At 33.0% G+C, this 18923-nt stretch overlaps 1 protein-coding gene across 1 annotated transcript in view; it reads right to left on the bottom strand.

Moving 5' to 3' along the window:
* Nucleotides 1–18923, bottom strand: part of Elp6 (Elongator complex protein 6) — a 32383-nt gene that overhangs the window by 2014 nt on the left and 11446 nt on the right. The window contains exons 4-8 of the mRNA XM_080162000.1: nucleotides 18395–18479; nucleotides 4815–4888; nucleotides 4250–4365; nucleotides 1200–1249; nucleotides 612–678 (exon numbers count right to left, since the gene is read on the bottom strand). Of these exons, the coding sequence (XP_080018126.1) occupies nucleotides 612–678; nucleotides 1200–1249; nucleotides 4250–4365; nucleotides 4815–4888; nucleotides 18395–18479 (392 nt within the window). The remainder of the gene's footprint in view (nucleotides 1–611; nucleotides 679–1199; nucleotides 1250–4249; nucleotides 4366–4814; nucleotides 4889–18394; nucleotides 18480–18923) is intronic.

Below are 18923 nucleotides of genomic sequence, written 5' to 3'. Positions count from 1 at the left end.
ACAAAGTTAGGAATTCATATAGCGCCTGCCAACCATACTACAGAAATGGTCAGGTAATAATATCATATGTAAGCTTTAACCAGCAGTTTAAGCGTTAATTGCAGCGTACCTTGCCTGCTTGTCGGGTTCGAGTCAGGTTAGGTCATACTAGAGACGGACAAATGGTATCTGCTGATTCTATGTCTGGCGAGAGACACTAGGAAAGTGATAATATGGGTAATGCATTGGCCAGTAAACAGGTGCAACTCATTTCCATGCATATATATAGTACTTTTGGACAAAGGTTGTGCAATCAATGGGTTATTTGTCTGTTGGAAGTTACTTGGCCTATAATTTATGGGTAATTTAGCAACACGTTCAGTTAACATGAACGATGCTCTAGGGTCCTTGGACGATCATTTGCACATAGTGAAGAACCTGTGTTGATTTCAATTGGGTCTTTAATAATCAGCCAATAACGTCGGTAATATAGAAACAACAGCTTCGCTACAAAAAAAAACAAGAGTAATTTGATAGTAGGCGAAAAAGGTCCCCACTACTTGGGACAGGAAGTTGTCTGTATTACTCATCTATACATTTATCAGCTGCAGTTGCTATAAGAAGAGCCTTACCTTGATAAATAGTTAATGAGTTGTGTAGAATTTACTGAAGGTACAACTGTGCAAATTAAGTGTCCATCTAAATATTGATTAATAGATAAAATAGGATTTAGTAAAGATAATAAAAGATAAATAACTCTGCTGATTTTGTATCCATTAATAAATTTAAAAGCATAAACGGATATAGAAATTCTTTTATGAGCATTGCCGCAATGCTGGGGTGTAACACACAAGTTTCATTTTTTCCCCTGCTGCCAATTTCCCCCTTTCCTTTTTTTTCCAGCAAGGAAGTGAAAAAAATGAAAAAATATTTTCAGAACTCTTAAATTTCTTCCTTATATTATCCCCCCTCCCACATATTCTTTTAGTTTTTTTTCACCAAGGAGGGGAGAAAATTGGAAAAAGTTTTTTCAGTTCTCTTAATTCTTACAATTTTTCCCCCCAACCACATGTTTCCCCCCCCCCCCACCCCTATAGCAAACATGCTGATAGGATAGCCATTTACTTAATAGATAAGAACTTAATCAAGATTATTACTTTTTTATGGACATAATTGTAGTTAATTAAGAAAATTTATCTAAAAAAAAAATCTTTTCTCACCTAAGTTGTTCAACTTTAATAATAACTTCTGCAGAAACATATTTAACTCCCTGAATTAAAAGAAATAATCAAGTCAATATATGTAAGTTGGACAGTCCGTCAGACTGTCAAGTTCAAAGAATGTTCTGAGCTGGATCTTTAAATCATTTTAGTGGTGAGCCAGATCGGGGTGAGCCGAATTTCAGCCAATCACAGCGCTCTCATTGGTGGAAAGTTAGCTCACCACTAAAATGATTTAAAGATCCAGCTCTGTACAATTATAATCTTGCTTCACACACCCAATAGCATATAATTTATTGGCAATACCTGCCAAAATTGAATCCACATAATTGAAACTACAGTAAACAAATACAAAAACTAACACACTAAAACCAAGCTTACAGCATTTGTATTTCTTAACTAAATTAAAGTTCAGGTTCTTTTCTTTTAAATGTTGACAGCTATTTGTTGATAACCTACTTATGTTTATAACAGTCCTAGTTATAATTTTTAGTTAAAGACTTTCAAATACAAAATTATTAGAAATATTGTTAAAGGTTATATAAGTATTAAATACAGAAATTAATTAAAATGGAGGATGGTATCATTTTTCACCAGTTTGGTTACAATTTTCAATGCTATCATTAGACTTTCATTATGTATGTGAACTAAACCTTTCGCAGGTAGGCAAGACAATGCTTTTGTTTTTAAAGTTCGACCGAAAATTTCCATTTAAAACGAAAAATAGTTGGTTCATATTGACTAATAATAAACAAGGATGACAACATTCATAAAAGCGAAGCTCTGAAACGGTAGGAAAAACGAACATTAACACTTGAAAAGTGTCAGAACTAAATAATTAGAAAATAAATGTATAAAAGTCGAACGAAACAAAATTGTAATTAAATCTGCTGAAAAACTGCATAAATACAGGATATTGTTTAAGAACATACTTAAATTTTTAGGACTTGATTATAGAGATGCTTCACTTATAACAATGTACTTTGTTGTCCTAGGAATCAGTATTCCAAAAATCAGACCAATCGGATAATTTTATCACATAAAAATTTTATGTTAAAAAAGTTTAAAAGCAACATGTTTAAAATGGACGTACGGACTTTCTGGTAACGATTATACATGGAGTTGCCTCGCTTTCTGTCTCGTACCTAACTCCTATAGGAATCATCATGCAAAGTTTGAAATCGATAGGACATTTTTAACATTCCTAAATTAACGAAAAGAGCTATTCGTTACGTACGGACCGACCCTAATTATAGAAAAGCTTTGCTTTTAAAAATGTATAATAAAAGGGGGGGGAAAATGTGGTGACTCGTGCCACGACATACCAGCAATTTTATTTTGGGTGCTACTCCCTTAGTTTTAGAGATAATTGGGTGAAATCTTTTGGGCTGGGTCACTAATTACCCCAACTAGAGGTATCTTTCAAAAAAAACGGCGGCGGGTCCGCCGCTCCCGCCGTTCGCCGCCATTTTCCGCCGCCGCCAAAAAAAATTTTTTTATTGCATTTCTCGCCGAATTAGGCAATTTGGAATCATTTGAGACCATATTATTTTTTTCAAAAATTTTTCCCCTTACAAGCCGTCCTGTGGGCCGTTCGCCGCCATTTTCCGCTGCCGCCAAAAAAAAATTTTTTATTGCATTTCTCGCCGAATTAGCCGCTCCCGCCGTCCACCGCCATTTTCCGCCGCCAAAATTTTTTTTATTGCATTTCTCGCCGAATTAGGCAATTTGGAATCATTTGAGACCATGTTATTTTTTTCAAAAATTTTTCCCCTTATAACCAACCCTGCAGTGGGACTCGGTCATTTTTTTCAAATTCTCGTTTATTAAGGTATATCTTAAATTCAGTGCCTCTCCTAAGCTTTTAAAGATATTGAAACAAAATCTTTTGAGGTAGATCAGCAAAAAAATATTTGAATAAAAAATGGCGGCGATACCGCCGCTCCCGCCATCCACCGCCATTTTCCGCCGCCCACAGGACGGCTTGTAAGTGGAAAAATTTTTGAAAAAAATAATATGGTCTCAAATGATTCCAAATTGCCTAATTCGGCGAGAAATGCAATAAAAAAAATTTTGGCGGCGGCGGAAAATGGCGGTGGACGGCGGGAGCGGCGGTACCGCCGCCATTTTTTATTCAAATATTTTTTACTGATCTACCTCAAAAGGTTTTGTCTCAATATCTTTAAAAGCTTAGGAGAGGCACTGAATTTAAGATATACCTTGATAAACGAGAATTTGAAAAAAAATGACTAAGTCCCCCCGCAGGGTTGGTTATAAGGGGAAAAATTTTTGAAAAAAATAACATGGTCTCAAATGATTCCAAATTGCCTAATTCGGCGAGAAATGCAATAAAAAAATTTTTGGCGGCGGCGGCGGAAAATGGCAGTGGACGGCGGGAGCGGCGGTATCGCCGCCATTTTTTATGCAAATATTTTTTACTGATCTACCTCAAAAGGTTTTGTCTCAATATCTTTAAAAGCTTAGGAGAGGCACTGAATTTAAGATATACCTTGATAAACGAGAATTTGAAAAAAATGACTGAGTCCCCCCGCAGGGTTGGTTATAAGGGGAAAAATTTTTTAAAAAAATAACATGGTCTCAAATGATTCCAAATTGCCTAATTCGGCGAGAAATGCAATAAAAAAAATTTTCTTGGCGGCGGCGGAAAATGGCGGCGAACGGCGGGAGCGGCGGACCCGCCGCCGTTTTTTTTGAAAGATACCTCTAGTTGGGGTAATTAGTGACCCAGCCCAAAAGATTTCACCCAATTATCTCTAAAACTAAGGGAGTAGCACACAAAATAAAATTGCTGGTATGTCGTGGCACGAGTCACCACATTTTCCCCCCCCCTTTTGCAAAATTATCGAAAAAGTTAGACAAACTTATAAAGACTCATTCCTAATTCATTTTTAGGTCTAGTTGAGTTATTTGATCAAATGAGCATTTTAGAATTTAAAATCAATAGGAAAATTGAAATCATCAATCAAAGCTGTCCGTTACAGACAGAGAAGTCTTAATGTTAGAAAAAGTTGGCTTTAAACAAAACCTACCTGTCTGAAAAACCAAGGAGGGATAAAAATGAAAGGTTATCTATGATTAAAATAGATCCATTAGTCATATTATCTTGAACTTCTTTATAAAGTTCTTCTAACCCTAATCCAGGCCTAAACAGAGAGTTATACATCTTTTTTTTTGTCTAATCTATGACGCTAATATGTAAGATATACTGGTTTAGGTCCTTGGCCTTCTTTCAGGGGTGTATAATTCTGAACAAGATTTAATTTTTTCCCCTGCTGCAAAATATTTAACCCACCCCCATATTTTTTTTCCAACGATGAACTCATTTTATTCATTTTCCCCCTCCACAAATTTTTCTTGTCTTTTCCTCCCTAGAAGGGTAAAAAACTGGAAAAAATATTTTCATGACTCTCTATTTCTTCATTATTTGCCCAACTCATGCATATTTTTATCCCCCCCCCCCTTCCCCATTAAGTTGGGGATCCCATGCAAAATATACAACCCTGCCTTCCTTAAATATAATAAAGATAAATTAGGTACTTATTTCATAATTTCAACAAATTACTTTTAAAGTCTTCTAAAAAGAAGTATATTCCTTAGTATATTATCTTGTTGGAGAGCTGAATTCAATATTTTGCTTGATCCATCTATGTGACACAAATCTCCAGTTTCTAAAATAAAACAAGGATGAAAAAAATCAAAAGAAAAAAAAATTATTAAAATATTATATCAAGTATTTGGAACAAACGGAATGATGGTAAATTTTAAAATTACATAAGTATTTGTTTCCCTTCCATCCCTACTATATACAGGTTACGTTGTGTAAAAAAGGCGAAGAAAATTAATAAAAAAAATCAATTGCCAACCTATTTCAAATAACAGCAGGGGTGTATATTCTGCACAAAATTCATTTTTTCCCCAGCTGCAATTTTTTTTTATTTTTTCCCCTTCTTGTTTTTTCCAGCAAGGAATGGGATAAAAAAGAAAATATTTTCGGAACTCTATATTTTATTATTTTTTTTCACCAAAGAGGGAAGAAAAATGGAAAAAAATGCTTTCAGTTCTCTAAATTTTTATATCCCCCCCCCCCCCTCAACCACATATTTTTTTATTTTTTTACCCCCCCCCCCTTTTAGCAGGGTCAATTTTGCAGCCAAGAAAATTAAATTTCCTCTACAAATATCCAATTACCCCTTCTCCCTCATAGCTTTTTAGAAAAGGTAAAACTTATTTAAGACATGAAACTAATCATCAAGAAGAATTTTCACATTAAAAGGGTGAGGTAGGTTTCGGGTAAAATCCGAAAAGGTTATGTGTTAAAAACAGTAGTAGAACGATAAAACTTTATGTTAACTTTAAAAAAAATATTTTTGTCTATAGTTCTTTTCAATAAGAAATACACATATTTAGTTAATATTGTCGTTCTACTACTATTTTTAAGCCTTAAAACACACAACTTTACGGATTTTACCCGAAACCTACCTCTCCCTTTGTAGACTAGGTAGGTACTATCTTAGATATAAGCCGAGAAAATAACATCTCCCACCAGCTATACAGAATATAAGACGAACAAAATATGTAATAGCCTAGCTTTGCTACAAAATAGAAGTGTTTTAAAAGAATCCAAACATAACAAAATCAAATTGTTTCGAAAAGAGATTTTAAAATAGAATAATCCCTCTTTTAAAAGATCCATATGAAAAACATGTTTTTTTTAATTTATAGCTATAAAAAAAATGCTTCTTTCATAGTAATGTCTATTGATTTTTGAAGACATTAATCCTTACATTTAATTAATCTTAAAAGGACCAATTCAAATAATATTTTGGCATAGAAATTATCAATCATTAATTTCCAGCTAGACAAGGGGGGGGCACAGTGGGTTTTTTGGCTGTTTTGGGGATTTTTTAACTTCATGGGTCACAAACGCCAACAAAAGCTTATTTTATCTAAAAATAAAGTTAAAACCTTTTATATACAGGTTATAGCTTATGTAATATAACATATTATATACATATTATTGTGATTTTATATAAGAAAAATGTCCCTAGAACTACTCTACTCATATGGTTAAAAGTTCGAAATTTCTGATATTATTCATAATAAAAAGAAAATTGTTTTAACATCGACTGAGACCTCAATTAAAACTTTTGGAGAGTTTTTAGGGTGTATTTGATTAATATACATAATATATTATTCTAAGTTATCAATAAATAGTATACAGGGCTCGGCAGCTGCGCATCAGTTGTGACTAAGCCGTAAATTTAAACCCATTTTGATGCTTTAAAAGATTTTTGATAAGAGGGATTGTCATACTTGGGTCAGGTTCAAATTTTCAGATGATATTTAAAATTGTAAATGGTTTCCCTGAGGCATACAGGCTGCCGAGCCCTGCAAACATACATCATACAAAATAGGAAAAAAATGTGATGTTCTTCAAGATTTTATATGCATTCTCAATTCGATACTGATTTTAAGTAATGATGTTTACAGTAAAAATATTCTTGTATTCTTCTGGAGTCCAGGGGCTTTTTATTCAAAGGAATAGCGAGGCGCTAGAAAAATAGCCTAAACCCATCCCAAGTCTTAAATTTGAGAATAAATAGGCATAAAACCAACACAGGATTAATTTAGAAAATCCAATCGGTTCAGTATTCACTGAGATCATAATCTTTAGACAAAAAAATCTTACTACTTTATACAGTTTGTTTTTTTTATGAGAACTTTTTTGAAAGCAATTTTACCCTACTTATAGTTATCAGAATTTATTGATTAATGGCTTATTTTCTTCGTTTTTTAATGCAATTAATGGAACATTAAAAAAAATTTCAGTTTTTTTATTAAAAAGTGCAGAAAAATCTAAAATTCAAAACTTAGGTGACAACATCTAAAAATGGGTTTAGCGCATTTTTCTTAAGCTCAAATCTTCTACCCTTTGCAAGAAAAAAATTGGATTTTCAGTAGTTGACTTTGGGGGACCAGTACTCCCTCCTTGATTGAGATATGGCCTTCAAACCTTGATATATTCTAGTAAATGTCCCCAATAGTATCTGTATTAATTTTTAGCTCTATATCTCAACATTTTGTAGCCATTCTTGCAAAAGGTAGAAGATTTGAACCTAAGAAAAAATGCGCTAAAACCATTTTTAGATGTTGACACCTAAGTTTTGAATTTTACATTTTACTGTACTTTTTAAACAAAAACTGTAATATTTTTTGTTTGTTTTATCAATTGCATTAAGAAACGAAGAAAATAAGCCATTAATCATTAAATTTTGATAACTTTAAGTGGGGTAAAATTGCTTTCAAAAAAGTTCTCATAAAAAAACACACTGTATTATAGGATATCTAAGAGTTTTTTTTTAATGTATCGTGGTATTACTTATGCAAAAGTTTTTTTTAACTTCCTTGTTGATCGTTTTCTTATAACTATCTGCTATTAATTATCAAATATGACTTTTTAAACATTAAAAAAATATAACATATGATATCAGTCCGTAATGCTATGGGGGAAATGTAATTTTCACAGCTAAAATATATGTACATCTAATCTATACATTATCTGGTCCGTTTATCTGTCATGCTACAAAAGAGTTTTTGCATATTATCTCTCTTTTTTTATGTTAAACAACTGCTCTATAACTCAATTTGCCTTTTTGTTTATTCCAAGTTTTTTGGTGCTTTAATACTTATGGATGTTGTCATCCTTATTATATTGTAAATTTTTTTTTAAAAGTGAAGCTTTTCTATAATTAGGGTCCATTCGTCTGTCCATCTGTTCGGAACGGATAACTTTTTTTCATTAATATAGGCATTTTAGAATTGTCCTATCAAACTTATCATACTTTGCATGGTGATTTTCTGTAGTAGTTACGTACGATTTAGAATGCGTAGCAACTCTATAATCATAACCAGAATGTCCATTTTAAACATGGCAATTTTTAACTGTTTTTAACAACAAGTTTTTATATGATATAATTATCAGATTGATCTAATTTTTGGAATACTGATTTCTAGGACAACAAAGTACAATGTTATAAGCATAGCATCTCCATAATCAAGTCCTAAAAATGTAAGTATGTCCCTAAAAATTATCCTGTAATTATTCAGTTTTTACTTGCATTTCTGTTCAACTTTTATACATTTATGCTCTGATTAGTTATGACAATCTATAAGTGTTAATGTTCGTTTTTCCTACCGTCTCAGAGCTTCGCTTTAATGGATGTTGTCATCCTTGTTATTTTAAAATTTTAATAGTTGGATGGAAAGTTTAAGCAATACCTACAGTAAATTTAGAAACCAAGGCCATTATAAGGAAAGAAACAATATAAATCAAGTATTTTAAACAAAGTTGAAGTACAGACAGAAAAAAATAGTGGCTTATAAATCAAATTTAAGAATTTAATTCAAATGTTTCAGAAATACAGAAAGGAAGACATTTATAAAAATTTAGCAGCTTTGTTTCTAAAGGCTAAAACTATTTCATAATAATCATTGTATATGTATTTTCAGAATATCCTATAATATTAAGTACTAAGCTTTTTTTGTGTGTAGTGAAGGATCTAACTCACCAATGAACCGATATGGTTCTTCTTTAGAGGGAAGCTTCTTAAAGGATGGTTTTAGGCTATTTTATTTTTTATAAAAAAGCCTGGGTATTGTTTTAAGCTATTTTTCATCCCTTCCATATCCCTTCGAATATAGAGTCCCTAGATGATAGGGGCGCAGACGTTAGTTTTATATAGAGTAGATTACCATCAATGAGGTAAATCTTTACCCCCCTTCCCCCACTCCAAATAAAAGCTTTTTATCTAAAATTACAGCGAAGCTTTTCTATAATTAGGGTCGGTCCGTACGTCCCTGCGTCCGTAACGTTAGCTTTTTCGTTAACTTATGCATGTTAGAATTGTTCTATTGATTCCTGTATTTTTTCTGTACGATTTGGTAAGCATATCAACCCTATAATCATTAACAGAATGTCTATACGTTCATGTCGATTTTTAACTTTTATTATATATAAACGAAGCATCTCTTTAATCAATTCCTCACAATGTCAGTATACCCTTAAACAGTATTTTATATTTAAGAACTTTTGCAACAAATTTAGGCAAAATTTTGTCAAGACTTATTTATTTATATTTTACATATTCACGCTCTACAAGAGTTAATGTTCGTCTGTCACCCAGTTTCAGAGCTTTGCTTTTATGAATGTTGTCATCCTTGTTTAAATATAAATCAACTGGTTGTCAGATCATTAGACATTACGATGACTGAATCATAATCTGGATGCTTCTTAGTATGGTAATAAAGTCCGAGAAATTCAAGGTTTCCCTAATACTATTTCTAATGGACAGATGTACCGATGGACGGACGTATCATTTACAGAATAGCTTTGCTATTAAAAACGGAAGGTAACCTGTAAAGATTAAATATGTGTGTTATTGAATTATATAAATTTTTAGTAGTTTGACTTCATAATGGTATTTAATTTATATTAATACAACTTCACAGTATCTATTTTCTAAGCTGGATTTCTCATTTGGGGCTACGAGGTGCCAAGAGTTAAGAACTAATCTTGAATTATGAATACTTGAATTTAATCAGGGCCTAAATAACTTTTGGCACCTCGTAGCCCCAAGTGAGAAAAACCTTTAAACGTAAAAAATACATGTTATTTTAAGATGCAATATTAGGTGTTCTTGGATTTTAAATTACAGATTTATGACAACTTTTCTTATTTTTCTTTGCATTTTAAAGTAGAAACATCTGTATATATCAATGAAATATTGTTACATATCATTTAATCAGATTTTTACACCAATTTATTCTAGGAAAAAGTAGGAAAAGCAATGTATGATGATTTTAATGAAAAAATTAACTTTTTAAAAATATTCCTTTGACCACGTTCAGCAAAACGGCTGTATTTTGCCTAATTTTGTAGTATATAAAAGAATATGTCGCATGGCAACTTTTAAATGGTAATACTAGCCCCTGGGACATTTAACTCAAAATTGAGGAAATTTAAAAAATGACCAAAAATCCCACTGTGGGGGGGGGGGAAGTTTTGCCACTTTCACGTAATCCGTGATTATTAGGCTAGGTATTGATGTGAGACTATAGGTTATTTGGGACAAAAGTTTACTTTTGGGTAGTACTTCACGTATATTTAATCATTTTTTGCATAGGTCTCCAGGTTCAGGTGCTGCAGGCTGGAAGGTGGTTTCTGGACAGGTAAAATTTTTTTATTGAAGAGTTAGAGGTCAACTTATAAAACAGAATATGCATATTTTTTTATATTATGGACATATTTGAAGAAAAAATTTAAATCGGCCTCCAGGTTCAGGTGCTGCAGGCCTCCAGGTCAACTGAAGACGGGTAAAAAAAAAAATTTATTTGAAGAGTTAGAGGTCAACTTATAAAACAGAATATGCATTTTTTTGTTATTATTGACATATTTGAAGAAAAAATTAAAATTAGCCTCCAGGTTCACGTGCTGCAGGCCTCCAGGTGCACTCTGGGCAGGTAAAAAATCAAGTTTTTTATTTGAAGAGTTAGAGGTCAGTTTTTAAAACAACATTAGCATCTTTTTAGATGTAACATGTATATTTGAAGAAAAAAAATAAAATTGGCGTCCAGGTTCAGGTGCTGCAGGCTTCCAGGTGAACTTTAGAGACTATTTTCAGGTATATTTCCTATTTATTTGATTTCCCCCCTACTTTTTTTTCTATTCTATATTTATTTAAACCTGGTAGTTATCATATTCATTGAAACTTTTTGATGGATCCCAGTGACCGCTGTTCGCCATTGGCCAGGCAAATATCCAGGTAATTTTTGAATTTAGAAGAAAGGTATGTATTTAAAAAATGATTAAAATAAGATAATATAGTAAAATTAATCATTTAAGGCTTCAAAATGTGTGTCCAGACAGGCTCCAGGTCCTTAAATTTCACTATATAACTATATTTTAAGTTTTAAACTTATTCCATTTCGAAATCTTTCTTCTATATTCCAAAATAACCTGAAGGCCTGCAGGATCTGAACATGGAGTCCGATTTTAATTTTTTATTCAATTATGTCAATAATATAGGGTAAGGCGGGGGAAGTTTCGGTAAGGGGCTATTTTCGGTAATTTCGACCTACCTTCATTAAATGACCTTTTTCTCCATGTTTCTTTCAAATGACAGAAAAAAACATAAAAGCAAATTTGTTCCTTATTAAATTGCCTACAAAAAAGTATAAAATACCCCCCCCCCCAAAATAAAAAATCTCTAATAAAAAAAAATTGTGAGATGAATATTAAGGGTACTTATTGGGTCTCAAAGTCGGACGAAAAAAATTTTTTTTTCAAAAATTTTTTAGTAGGTGTGTAAAGATCGACGCACACAAAAATTGGTAAGACCTAGAGCTGATCTGTAAAAACCATTTGAACTAAGAATTGCCCGCTCTTTCCAAATCTGTTGAGAGCTTTAAAATCGGGGTAATATTTTTTTCTAAAATGACCAAAGTTGGCGCCGGGGGAAATTTCGGTAATTTCAAAAGAAATTAAAATTCAACTTTTAAGGTCATGTTTTCATGTTTTCTTTTGTCAAATGTATTATTCCATATGGACTTTTTAAGAATTAGGCCTAAAAATGAATAGAACAGATAAAAAACAAAAAAAAATTAATTTTATTTTTTGAAGCAAATTTTTGCAAGGAAAAAATCATAATTTCTGGTCCTTTGAAAAAAAATATTTTTGACATAGGAGGAATAGTCCGATCTTTATGAATTTTTTTGTGGTTAATCCCAATAACCTATGCTAATTATGATTTATTACGCTTGTTTGGTCATTTGGCCTTTTTTCATCGATTTTTTTAAGGTTAAAATGTAGTCAAGATTTTTTGCAAAGATGACACTTTTGCTTCAAATTCGATTATTGAGGTCAATTTTTAATCAATTTTCATGTTTTTTGGTCTAAATCTATAGTTCAATGTGAGCTTTTTTAGGATCAGGCCTAAAAAGTAATAAAATACGTTTTTTTCTTATATTAATTTTAAGTTTTTAAAAAAAAAAATTTATAAAAAAAAATCGAAAATTCGATCTTTCAAAAAAATTCATTTTTAACATAGAAGGAATAGTCCGATCATTATGAAATTTTTTGTGGATAATCCCTATAACCTATACTAATTATGATTATTTATGTTCGACTGGCTGTTTGGCCGTTTTTCATCGATTTTTTTTAGGTTGAAAAAAATTACCGAAAATTCCCCCGCTGGTGGGGAATTTTCGGTAACTTTTTTGCAGTCATTTTCGGCAAACTTCTAAAAGTCCTAGGATAACGTCCTTAAAGGACCTGATAGTCCTTTCCATAAGCTTTCTACCGGTCTTGGTTTCATTTAAAAATATTAATATTTACCCTATTTTTTTTCAAAAAAAAAGAAAAAATACCGAAATTCCCCCCCCCTTACCCTAAAAAAAGAAGCATATTCTGTTTTATAAGTTGACCTCTAACTCTTCAAATAAATTTTTTTTATTTTTTCCTTTCCAGAGTGGACCTAGGGGCCTACAGCACCTGAACCTTTAGGCCGATTTGAATTTTTTCTTCAAATATGTCAATAACATCAAAAAAGATGCATATTCTGTTTTTTAAGTTGTCCTCTAACTCTTTAAATAAAAAAGGGGGAGGTCATTTTCTAGTAAATTCCGTAAAGGTGTGTGTTTTAAGGCTTAAAAATAGTAGTAGAACGCTAAGGTGCTCTAGATATATGTATTCCCTATTGAATGGAACAATAGGGAAAAATTTTTTTTTTTTTTTATTACCGTACCTTGAAATTCTAAAAAAAATATGAAATTTCTATCAAACGCTTTGATTTGCTTAAAGTGACATAAATTAACCCTAAAAATGAACCTAACCTTAATTTTCTCAGAAACCATTTGATCAATAGAGTTGATTTCTTGAACTAAAGCTTTTATGAGTATGAGCATCTCATGGTTTCAAAGTCAACCCTCTACCCCCACCCCCTAGCCCTCCAGGGCTAAAAAAAACCCTGGAAATGAACCTAACCCTAATTATCTCAGAAACCATTTGATCAATAGAGATGATTTCTTAAACTTAAGTTTTAAGCTTAAAAACTTACTTATAGTTTTGAAGTTACCCTCCTGTTACCAACCCCTAGCCCTCTGGGGCTCAAAAAAACCTTGAAATGAACCTAACCTTAATTATCTCAGAAACCATTTGATCTATAGAGATGATTTCTTAAACTTAAGTTTTTAAGCTTATAAACTTACTTATAGTTTCGAAGTTACCCTCCTGCTGCCAACCCCTAGCCCTCTGGGGCTCAAAAAAAAAACCTGGAACTGAACCTAACCTTAATTATCTTAGAAACCATTTGATCTATAGAGATGATTTCTTAAACTTAAGTTTTTATGCTTATAAACTTACTAATAGTTTGAAGTTACCCTCCTGCCGCCAACCCCTAGCCCTCTGGGGCTCATAAAAAACCCTGGAAATTAACCTAACCTTAATTATCTCATAAACAATTTGTTCTATAGAGATGATTTCTTAAACTTAAGCTTTTATGAGTATGAACATCTCATGGTTTTGAAGTCAACCCCCTATCCCCACCCCCTAGCCCTCCGGGGCTCAAAAAAACCCTGGAAATGAACCTAACCGTAATTTTCATAGAAAGCATTTGATCAATTGAGATGATTTCTTAAACTTAAGTTTTTATGCCTATTAACTTACTTATAGTTTTGAAGTTACCCTCCTGCTGCCAAACCCTAGCCCTCCGGGGCTCAAATTAACCCTAAAAATTAACCTAACCTTAAATTTCTCAGAAACCATTTGATCAATAGAAACGATATCTTAAACTTTCATCTGAACATTTAATAATGTGGTTACTGAGGTTAAGAAACTTTCAAACTAAAAGTTATTTTATAATCATATAAGCTTTAGACAAAAATAATCTGCACTATTGATCAAATGGCTTCTGTGAAAATCAAGTTAATTTTTAGGGTTTTTTTGAGCAATGGGGGGCTAGGGGGGCTTCTAAACCATAAAAGTCCTAGAAATCTGCTTTATTGACCAAATGGTTTCTGAGAAAATTAAGGTTAGGTTCAATTTTAGGGTTAATTTGAGCCCCGAATGGCTAGGTGTTGGCAGCAGGAGGGTAACATAAAAGCTTAAGTTTAAGAAATCATCTCTATTGATCAAATGGTTTCTGAGATTATTAAGGTTAGGTTCATTTTTAGGGTTAATTTAAGCCCCGGAGGGCTATGGGTTAGGGGCAGGGGGGGTGACTTCTAATCTAAAAGATAGTTTATAAGTATGAAAGCTTAAGTCTAAGAAATCATCTCTATTGGTCAAATAGTTTTTGAAAAAATTAAGGTTAGGTTCATTTTAGGCAGTTTTGAGCCCCAGAGGGCTAGGGGTTGGTGGCAGGGGGCTGAATCTTAAACTAGAAGTTAGTTTATACGCATAAAAGCTTAAGTTTAAGAAAGGATCTCTATTGATCAAATGGTTTCTGAGAAAATTAAGGTTAGGATAATTTTTAGGGTTAATTTGAGCCCCAGAGGGCTAGGGGTTGGCGGCAGTAGGGTGACTTCTAAACTTAACGTTACTTTTAATTTTAAACTAGAAGTTAGTTTATAAGCATAAAAGCTTAAGTTTAAGAAATCATCTCTATTGATCAAATGGATTCTGAGAAAATTAAGGTTAGGTTCATTTTAAGGGTTAATTTGAGCCCCAGAGGGCTAGGGGTTGGCCATAGAAGGGTAACTTCGAAACTATAAGTAAGTTAATAAGCATAAAAACTTAAGTTTGAAAATTAACTCTATTGATCAAATGGTTACTGAGAAAATTAGGGTTAGGTTCATTTCCAGGGTTTTTTTTAGCCCCGGAGGGCTAGGGGGTGGGGGTAGAGGGTTGACTTCGAAACCATGAGATGTTCATACTCATAAAAGCTTTAGTTCAAGAAATCAACTCTATTGATCAAATGGTTTCTGAGAAAATTAAGGTTAGGTACATTTTTAGGGTTTTTTTGAGCCCCAGAGGGCTAGGGGTTGGTAACAGGGGGATGAATTCTAAACTAGAAGTTAGTTTATAACCATAAAAGCTTAAGTTTAAGAAATCATCTCTATTGATCAAATGGTTTCTGAGAAAATTAAGGTTAGGTAATTTTTAGGGTTAATTTGAGCCCCGGAGGGCTAGTGTTTGGCAGCAGGAGGGTAACTTCAAAACTATAAGTAAGTAAATAGGCTTAAAAACTTAAGTTTAAGAAATCATCTCAATTGATCAAATTGTTTCTGAGAAAATTAAGGTTAGGTTTATTTCCAGGGTTTTTATGAGCCCCAGAGGGCTAGGGGTTGGCGGCAGGAGGGTAACTTCGAAACTATAAGTAAGTTTATAAGCTTAAAAACTTAAGTTTAAGAAATCATCTCTATAGATCAAATGGTTTCTGAGATAATTAAGGTTAGGTTCATTTCCAGGTTTTTTTTGAGCCCCAGAGGGCTAGGGGTTGGTAACAGGAGGGTAACTTCGAAACTATAAGTAAGTTTTTAAGCTTAAAACTTAAGTTTAAGAAATCATCTCTATTGATTAAATGGTTTCTGAGATAATTAGGGTTAGGTTCATTTCCAGGGTTTTTTTTTAGCCCCGGAGGGCTAGGGGGTGGGGGTAGAGGGTTGACTTCGAAACCATGAGATGTTCATACTCATAAAAGCTTTAGTTCAAGAAATCAACTCTATTGATCAAATGGTTTCTGAGAAAATTAAGGTTAGGTTCATTTTTAGGGTTAATTTATGTAAATCAAAGCGTTTGATAGAAATTTCGTATTTTTAAAAGAATTTCCAGATACGGTAATCAAAAAAAAAAAAAAATTTTTCCCTATTGTTCTATTCAATAGGGAATACATATATCTAGAGCACCTTAGCGTTCTACTACTATTTTTAGGCCTTAAAACACACACCTTTACGGAATTTACTAGAAAATGACCTCCCCCTTTTATTTTTTACATGTTCAGAGCGGACCTAGAGGTCTGCAGCACCTGAACCTGGAGACCGATTTTAATTTTTTCTTCAAATATGTCAAAAACATCAAAAAAGATGCATATTCTGTTTTGTAAGTTGTCCTCTAACTCTTCAAATAAAAAATTATATTTTTTACCTGTCCAGAGTGGACCTGGAGGCCTGCAGCACCTGAACCTGGGGGCTGACTTAAATTTTTTCTTCAAAAATGTCAATAATACAAAAAAAGATGCATATTCTGTTTTATAAGTTGACCTCTAACTCTTCAAATAAAAAACTTGTTTTTTTACCTGTCCAGAGTGGACCTGGAGGCCTGCAGCACCTGAACCTGGAGGCCGATTTTAATTTTTTCTTCAAATATGTCAATAATAACAAAAAAATATGCATATTCTGTTTATTTTTTACATGTCCAGAGCGGACCTAGAGGTCTGCAGCACCTGAACCTGGAGACCGATTTTAATTTTTTCTTCAAATATGTCAAAAACATCAAAAAAGATGCATATTCTGTTTTGTAAGTTGTCCTCTAACTCTTCAAATAAAAAATTTTATTTTTTTCCTGTCCAGAGTGGACCTGGAGGCCTGCAGCACCTGAACCTGGAGGCCGATTTTAATGTTTTCTTCAAATATGTCAATAATATCAAAAAATATGCATATTCTGTTTTATAAGTTGACCTCTAACTCTTCAAATAAAAAACTTGTTTTTTTACCTGTCCAGAGTGGACCTGGAGGCCTGCAGCACCTGAACCTGGAGGCCGATTTTAATTTTTTCTTCAAAAATGTCAATAATAACAAAAAAATATGCATATTCTGTTTATAAGTTGACCTCTAACTCTTCAAATAAAAAACATGTTTTTTTACCTGTCCAGAGTGGACCTGGAGGCTTGCAGCACCTGAACCTGGAGGCCGATTTTAATTTTTTCTTCAAATATGTCAATAATAACAAAAAAATATGCATATTCTGTTTTTTAAGTTGACCTCTAACTCTTCAAATAAAAAACTTGTTTTTTTACCTGTCCTAAGTGGACCTGGAGGCCTGCAGCACTTGAACCTGGAGGCCGATTTTAATTTTTTCTTCAAATATGTCAATAATATAAAAAAATATGCATATTCTGTTTTATAAGTTGACCTCTAACTCTTTAAATAAAAAACTTGTTTTTTTACCTGTCCAGAGTGGACCTGGAGGCCTGCAGCACCTGAACCTGGAGGCCGATTTTAATTTTTTCTTCAAAAATGTCAATAATAACAAAAAAATATGCATATTCTGTTTATAAGTTGACCTCTAACTCTTCAAATAAAAAACATGTTTTTTTACCTGTCCAGAGTGGACCTGGAGGCTTGCAGCACCTGAACCTGGAGGCCGATTTTAATTTTTTCTTCAAATATGTCAATAATATCAAAAAATATGCATATTCTGTTTTATAAGTTGACCTCTAACTCTTCAAATAAAAAACTTGTTTTTTTACCTGTCCTAAGTGGACCTGGAGGCCTGCAGCACTTGAACCTGTAGGCCGATTTTAATTTTTTCTTCAAATATGTCAATAATATAAAAAAATATGCATATTCTGTTTTATAAGTTGACCTCTAACTCTTCAAATAAATTTTTTTTATTTTTTCCTTTCCAGAGTGGACCTAGGGGCCTACAGCACCTGAACCTTTAGGCCGATTTGAATTTTTTCTTCAAATATGTCAATAACATCAAAAAAGATGCATATTCTGTTTTTTAAGTTGTCCTCTAACTCTTCAAATAAAAAATTTGATTTTTTACCTGTCCAGAGTCGACCTGGAGGCTGCAGCACCTGAGCCTGGAGGCCGATTTTAATTTTTTTCTTCTTATATGTCGATAATATCCATAAAAATGCATATTTTGTTTAATAATTTGATCTCTAACTCTTCAAACAAAAATTTTAAATTTTTTTTACCTGTCCAGAAACCACCTTCCAGCCTGCAGCACCTGAACCTGGAGACCTATCCAAAAAATGATTAAATATACGTGAAGTACTACCCAAAAGTAAACTTTTATCCCAAATAACCTATAGTCTCACATCAATACCTAGCCTAATAATCACAGATTACGCGAAAGTGGCAAAACTTCCCCCCCCTCTTAAAAAAAATTTTTTTTTTGGAGGAATAATATGAAATTCATTGCCATATGCGTGAATCCCTGAGAAAATTACCTTTGGCTTTCATAGGATTATATCCCAACTTGACGCCAACTAAATGAAAGTGTCCAAGACTGTGTTCGAGCCCCAATATTGTAACCTAAAACAAAACAAAAAAACTTTGAAGTAAACAAGGATGACAGCATATAAATGTCACAAAACAATCATAAATGGACAGAAGTCATAAATCACAAATCCGTCTAATAAAGCAACTGCATGTTTATTGTTTGTACTTTGTACCAAAGGATCTCGCTAACCGCTTAACCGATATAGTTCTTCTTTACAGAGTAGCTTTTCATAGGTACTGGGAATGTTTATAACTATTGTTGGGGAGGGTACCTAAACCCTCCAAAGAGAAATCGCCCCAAGAAAAAAAATTCCCCCCATAAGTTTTTTTCTTTTAAATCTAAAATAAAAAAATTGGTTATCGAATTCAACTCCCCCTCCTTAAGGGCCCGTAGAGGCTAGTATAATAATACAGGGGTCTAAGTTCTGCACAAGATTCATATTTTTCCCCGCTGCAAAGGGAGGGGGGGGGGGTTTA

Source organism: Acartia tonsa, chromosome 5 (assembly GCF_053477335.1).
Source record: "Acartia tonsa isolate MP-2025a chromosome 5, ASM5347733v1, whole genome shotgun sequence".
Classification (NCBI taxonomy): Eukaryota; Metazoa; Arthropoda; class Copepoda; order Calanoida; family Acartiidae; genus Acartia; species Acartia tonsa.
Note: the sequence above shows the minus strand (reverse complement) of the source record. Positions and strands in the feature narration are given on the sequence as shown.